The sequence below is a fragment of the Euphorbia lathyris genome, chromosome 3 (assembly GCF_963576675.1).
Source record: "Euphorbia lathyris chromosome 3, ddEupLath1.1, whole genome shotgun sequence".
NCBI classification, from domain to species: domain Eukaryota; kingdom Viridiplantae; phylum Streptophyta; class Magnoliopsida; order Malpighiales; family Euphorbiaceae; genus Euphorbia; species Euphorbia lathyris.
Genome location: NC_088912.1, coordinates 61,804,772 through 61,812,322, shown reverse-complemented (window position 1 = coordinate 61,812,322; position 7,551 = coordinate 61,804,772). Strand labels below are relative to the sequence as shown.

Sequence of the window (7,551 nt, the reverse complement as noted above, 5' to 3'; positions counted from 1 at the left end):
TAAATATTTTATTTTTAGATATAATTTACGTATAGTTTGACTAAATTTACGTAACCTTTTTATTTTAGGAGAAAAAATTCAAAAATCTTGTGAAAATAGAGTTTTACGTAAAATCTATGAATTTTATGCAAATCTTTTATTTTTAGACATAATTTAGGTAAGGTTTGACTAAATTTACGTAACCCTTTTTACTTTAGGAGAAAAATCCACAAACATTGTGAAAATTAGAGTGTTACTTAAAACCTTTAAACTTTACGTAAATATTTTATTTTTAGATATAGTTTACGTATAGTTTGATTAAATTTACGTAACCTTTTTATTTTAAGAGAAAAAAATTCAAAAATCTTGTGAAAATAGAGTTTTACGTAAAACCTATGAATTTTACGCAAATCTTTTATTTTTATACATAATTTAGGTAAGGTTTGACTAAATTTGCGTAACCCTTTTTACTTTAGGAGAAAAATCTACAAACATTGTGAAAATTAGAGTGTTACGTAAAACCTTTAAACTTTACGTAAATATTTTATTTTTAGATATAATTTACGTATAGTTTGACTAAATTTACGTAACCTTTTTTTAGGAGAAAAAAATTCAAAAACCTTGTGAAAATGGAGTTTTACGTAAAACCTATGAATTTTACGTAAAACTTTTATTTTTAGACATAATTTACGTAACGTTTGACTAAATTTACGTAACTCTTTTTACTTTAGGAGAAAAATCTACAAATATTGTGAAAATTAGAGTGTTGCGTAAAACCTTTAAACTTTTCGCAAATATTTTATTTTTAGATATAATTTACATATAGTTTGACTAAATTTACGTAACCTTTTTATTTTAGTAGAAAAGAATTCAAAAATCTTGTGAAAATAGAGTTTTACGTAAAACCTATGAATTTTACTCAAATCTTTTATTTTTAGACATAATTTACGTAACTCTTTTTACTTTAGGAGAAAAATCTACGAACATTGTGAAAATTAGAGTGTTACGTAAAACCTTTAAACTTTACGTAAATATTTTATTTTTAGATATAATTTACGTATAGTTTGACTAAATTTACGTAACCTTTTTATTTTAGGAGAAAAAATTCAAAAACCTTGTGAAAATAGAGTTTTACGTAAAACTTATGAATTTTACGTAAATCTTTTATTTTTAGACATAATTTACGTAACGTTTGACTAAATTTACGTAACTCTTTTTACTTTAGGAGAAAAATCCACAAATATTGTGAAAATTAGAGAGTTACGTAAAACCTTTAAACTTTACGTAAATATTTTATTTTTAGATATAATTTACGTATAATTTGACTAAATTTACGTAACCTTTTTATTTTAGGAGAAAAAAATTCAAAAATCTTGTGAAAATAGAGTTTTACGTAAAACCTATGAATTTTACGCAAATCTTTTCTTTTTAGACATAATTTACGTAAGATTTGATTAAATTTACGTAACCCTTTTTACTTTAGAAGAAACATCCACAAACATTGTGAAAATTAGAGTGTTACGTAAAACCTTTGAAATTTACGTAAATATTTTATTTTTAGATATAATTTACGTATAGTTTGACTATATTTACGTAACCTTTTTATTTTAGGAGAAAAAAATTCAAAAATCTTGTAAAAATAGAGTTTTACGTAAAACCTAAGAATTTTACGTAAATCTTTTATTTTTAGACACAATTTACGTAAGGTTTGACCAAATTTACGTAACCTTGTTATTTTAGGACAAAAAATCCACAAACCTTGTGAAAAATAGAGTTTTACGTAAAACCTATGAATTTTACGTAAATTTTTTATTTTTAGACAATTTACGTAAGGTTTCGCGAAATTTACGTAACCCTCTTACTTTTGGAGAAAAATCCACAAACATTGTGAAAATTAGAGTTTTACGTAAATATTTTTTTTAGATATAATTTATATATAGTTTGACTAAATTTACGTAACCTTTTTATTTTAGGAGAAAAAAAAATTCAAAAACCTTGTGAAAATAAAGTTTTACGTAAAACCTATGAATTTTACGTAAATCCTTTATTTTTAGACATAATTTACGTAAAGTTTGACTAAATTTACGTAACCTTGTTATTTTAAGAGAAAAATCCACAAACCTTATGAAAATTAGAGTTTTTTTGTAAAACCTTTGAACTTTACGTAAATATTTTATTATTAGACATAATTTACGTATAGCTTGGCTAAATTTATGTTACCTTTTTAGTTTAGGAGAAAAAAAATTCACAAACCTTGTGAAAATAGAGTTTTACGTAAAACTTATAAATTTTATGTAAATCTTTTATTTTTAGACATAATTTACGTAAGGTTTGACTAAATTTACGTAACCCTTTTACTTTAGGAGAAAAATCCACAAACAATGTGAAAATTATAGTGTTACGTAAAACCTTTGAACTTTACGTAAATATTTTATTTTTAGATATAATTTACGTAAGGGTTGATTAAATTTACATAACCTTTTTATTTTAGGAGAAAAAAATTCAAAAATTTGTGAAAATAGAATTTTACGTAAATCTTTTATTTTATCAGTCCCTACGTTAAATATCTAACATATTGTTTAGTTCTTGTATTTTAATAATATATTGTTTAGTTCTTATTTTTTATTTTGATCAACAGTTTTGTCACTTAATTTTTAAATTATTGAATAGAATAATCCCTCTATAAGGGACTAAACTGTTGAATTGAGCTAAATTTAAGAACTAAATAGTGTAATATTAACATATAATGACTAAATAATGATTAGATTAAAATATAGGGACTCATATATTATTTACCTTGTAATTAATAATCTTTAAATTTTTCATAATTAAATATGACCTGCTATATCATGTTACCTTTTTATTAATTTTAATTAATTTTATTTTTATTGACACATGTTCAATTACTATTGGATACTAAAACAAAGTAGAATTACTTTATTTCCCAACAAAGTAGCGTAGAATTTACCTATTTTTTGACATGAAATAAAGACAAAATAAAAAATGATGTCTTATTTACGTTGTGATGATTTATTAAAGGCTTAATATATCATTTGCCATTGCCTTCTGAACTTGTCTAAAAAGTTTGATTGACTCCTGAACTTTCAAAGTGTTCTGATAGCCTACTGAACTTGCATAAAATGTTCAGTTAGCCCTTGAACTTGCGCAAAATATAATCAATTGATCACTCGGTTGAAAAAAAGCAAGGTAAATGCGGAATATGTATTACATATGTCTTAAAAAAAAGTAAAACGACCAAGATCGGAGTTCTATAGTTTTAATATCAACGAAGACAGTTTTTATAGTTGATCAAATAATAACTTCATTTTTAATCTATTTTTTAATTATGTAATAACAGTCTAAGATGCGTAGAATACATCTTCCACATTTAACTTATTTTTTTACAACCGAGTGATTAATTGATTACATTTTATGCAAGTTTAGGAGACTAACTGAACATTTTATGCAAGTTCAGGGGGCTACTGGAACACTTTAAAAGTTCAATCGGCAATCAAACTTTTTGGACAAGTTCAGGAGGAAAATGATGTATTAAGCTTTTATTAAAACGTAGTGAAATTTTCTGAAATTAAAAATAAATAATATAAAAAAAATTACGACACTAAAAACATAAGCGTTGGAATCATTATAACGCTTGTATGCAATATGTCGTGGAACTAAATTTACCAACACAAGATTTTATGCGTCGTTAAAATTAAAGATATGCGATTTAATCATGCTTGTGACATAGGGATGTAAACGAGGCGGGGCGTGGTGGGGAATGCATTTTCCATCCCCATCACCGACTAGTTGTGGATTCCCCATCTACAACCCCGTTCCGCGGAGATCCTCATTCCCCGTTTACGGATGTTCCAAAATGTTATTCACATTCCCCCTTCCCCATTCTCTGTGGGGAATCATCGCTTATGTTAAAAAAAAAATAAGTAAAGATAAAAATGTTTAAGAAACCGTGGCTAATAATACCAAGTATTAACAACCATTCTCAATTTTTTCAAATCACAAAAAACTAAAAATTGAAAACAACAAATCACCTAATTAAAAATGTACTTAAATCATCCAAAAAAATCAATTATCACGGAGAATAATCGGGGATCCTCATCGGAGATTAATGGGGCACGGACGAGGATCCCACTGGACGGAGATCCATCCCCTTCACGGAGGATAAAATTATCTCCATCCCCGTCCTATGTGGATCCTTATCATGGATTCTCCACTCCTTTTACATCCCTATTGTGACATGGCTTTGCACAGGGAAACATTTAGAGACGTTGGAAAGTATTGTTAAATCTTGAATTTTAATGTGGTAATAGACCATTATTTTTATAGCCGACTATCATTCCTTACAACATGAAGGAAATTATTATTTTTCATTCAATAAAATGGGGCAGAGAGGAATCAAGTACAAAGAATGGGCATGAAATATTTTATGTTTTTGTAGTTCCGAATTTATTTTATTGTTTTGGCAAAAATGTGTTGAAATTCCTGTATATTTTGAAGAAGAATCCATTGATTTTATTTGCATTAGACATTAATGCTAAATGGGAGTGGGTTTAAATACATATATAGTGCTCGGACATGTCACGTTCCATTCCATGGAAGTTTGTTGGTGAGAGACAAATTGGAAATAATGTCATATGATATTACTTCAAACTCATTCGGATAATATGTTACAAACTCCTCCATATATAACCTTAATTGGTTTCTCCCTCTCCCACTCCCACAGAAGCAATCAGTGACAACATAAAATAATGAAACAGAAAGGCTGGAGCATAATTAGAAAAAGTAAGCCGAGGAACCCAAATCAAAAGCATCTGGTAGGGTGTCTGAAACTGGTGGCATTCTACTAAAAAGTGGGCTATGAACATACTCACCACCAAAATATGATCCACCCTCCCCAGTTTGATCTTCCGAAATGTGACGAGGAAAAGGAGGAAGCTCATCATTAGTAATAATGGGGGGCTGTTGATCATCATTAGGCATATCGGAGGAGTAAATGAAATTGGTACGAGCAGTGGGGCCACGCATAGAGCGGGCAGCTCTGTCATAGGCCAAGGCAGCTTCCTCAGCGGTGTCAAATGTGCCTAACCAATGCCTTTCTTTCGTTGAAGGGTCTCTAATTTCTGCTGCATATCTTCCCCATGGCCTTCTCCTCACGCCCACAAATCTTACACTTCCTTCTTCTTCTTCTTCTTGTCTTTCCTTCTTCTTCTTCTTCTTTGTCTTTGATGGAGATGGATTCATCATTTTATCACTAACAAACGAACAACTACAGATGTTCTTCTTTTCTATGTCTTTCTTTCTTTCATGTGAGCCATTTATATAAGATGCCGCCTTGTCTAATCTTTTCATCATTTTATACTGATTTTGCCCTTCATTTCTTTTTAATTACTAATGTGTCCCCTACACTTTTTCAATTTCTCACTGCTCTTATATAATAAAATAATGTATATTGTATTAACTTTTACAAGGGACAATTAGATTACATGATCTTTTTTTTTTTTTTTTTAAAGAGATTACATGATCTATTACTAAATCTGTATATATAATTAACGAATGGGTGGATGGATGCTTATACACATTGAGTTTCCTAATACAAACGGAATCATTTCTACTCAGTTAATTATACGGGTTCAAACACAAATTATCAGGTTACCTCTTGAAGTGTAGATTAATATTGAGTGTGTATCAGAAGTGATACAGATTAAGACGAACGTGATGATTTTGATCGTAAATCAACAAAGAGTTTCTTCACTAGCTAAACTAGTAGGAGTTAATCTCAAGATATCGGTATGAAAACCTTACTCTCAAAACGAAATATTGTTTGATTGATAAAAAGTTGAATATCCTTATAAACTAGTGAGGTTTAAATACTTCCCCTAAACAAAAGACTATGGGCGTAAATGCCCTTTCTAGGGTTACAAAACAAGGCCGCAATAAGGATAAGATGGGATAAAAGATGGTACAATTGGAAATGGAGATGGCGATGGGGGCAGGAATGAACTGAATCCCACATCGGAAATGGAGAGGAAGTGATTGGGGCTTATTAGTAAGATATGAATCCAATACATGCAGACGCGTTTTAAAACCGTGAGGCCTAATGTGTTGAAATTGGGCCAGAGCGGACAATATCTACATGGTATTGGACCAGAGTGTTACAATTAGTATCAGAGCCGACTCTTCACGTACGATGTGTGGTTCGGGGACGAACCAGGCGGAAGCTGGTGGGCCTGTAACGACCCGATCCGGAGAGGGTGGCGCCGGGGTAGAAGGCCTGAGCAAGGAGCGGCCCTAAGGGATGGCGATGGGGGCAGGAATGAACTGAATCCCACATCGGAAATGGAGAGGGAGTGATTGGGGCTTATTAGTAAGATATGAATCCAATACATGCAGAAGCGTTTTAAAACCGTGAGGCCCAATGTGTTGGAATTGGGCCAGAGCGGACAATATCTACATGGTATTGGACCAGGGTGTTACAAAATAGGACACAATCCGGTTGATTGTCAGATTTGTCTACTTGGACATGAAGTAATGGTGGTCTCTTTCACAAAGAAGTAATCCCATTTTATTCGATAAGAAAGCATAGTATAAGCTTCGCCAATGATGTATCCACCTTTTAGGTTCCAAGATTCGCCTTGTGATCCTTATTGCCTTTAGTGGAGCATCCATCAGATCTCGTTTCCAAAAGGGATCTAGAAGGGATGTCCTCATCAGGAAAAACTCGAACCACAAACTTGTATTACTGGTCACGTTGTTCCCGCTCCAAAATTAATGAGGAAGAATGATTAATCCACGATCTAAGAACGAAATCTCCTTATAGAAAGATAGATGGCGCCGATGATTTCTAGAGAATCTAGTTAGCGGAGTCTTACCTCCAAGGTGTTTGGGACTTCTTGGTAGAAGCATCCTTCTTCAAAGATTTGGCCTATTTAGGAGGATTTCATTTCTTTGCAGCCATATTTTCAAAATTCCAGGGAAGAGGATTGATCAACGGCAACATAATTTTTAGGACATCAAGAATTCTTCCTCCTCAAAGCTTTCATAAAATGAAGAAAAAAAAGCAAATAGAAAGAAACTTACTGAATAAAGAATTCTAGAAGAAATATGGGGATCGAAAAAGATTCAAAAAGGAAGAAAATGCATAAAGAATAACACAATTCACTCTCTTCCATTTTATAAAACCTATACGCACATGAAAATGAAATAGTACATTTAATTGTAATCAATATAGGTGCGTTGCTTGAAAAATCCAAATCAATTCACATATCTACCCCTCGAGAAAGGCATCACGCAATTGACACGTGGCATCATCTCTAAGATGGAACAATAGCAATTTGAAAGGGTGTATATGGAAAATCACATACTTCACAAAATTATGTTAGTTTTTTTTTTATAATGTGCTTGGACTCCTCACCTACCACATGGATAGGATCAGGTACTATGAGGCATAAGGCATCTTGTTTCATTCTTAACGGATTTGGTTTCACCTATCAGTTTCTAATTTTGTTATTATCAGGTTATTCAAACTATCTTTGATCGACTTTCAACTAGCCTCGC

General features: G+C 31.2%; 1 protein-coding gene across 1 annotated transcript; it reads right to left on the bottom strand.

Annotated features, from left to right (window-relative positions):
• Nucleotides 1–4,725: 4,725 nt before the first annotated feature.
• On the bottom strand, nucleotides 4,726–5,349 carry LOC136222696 (ethylene-responsive transcription factor LEP). The gene has a single exon (XM_066010428.1). The coding sequence runs from the start codon at nucleotides 5,347–5,349 to the stop codon at nucleotides 4,771–4,773; it is 579 nt and encodes a 192-aa protein (XP_065866500.1). The 3' UTR covers nucleotides 4,726–4,770.
• Between the last annotated feature and the right edge of the window lie 2,202 nt (nucleotides 5,350–7,551).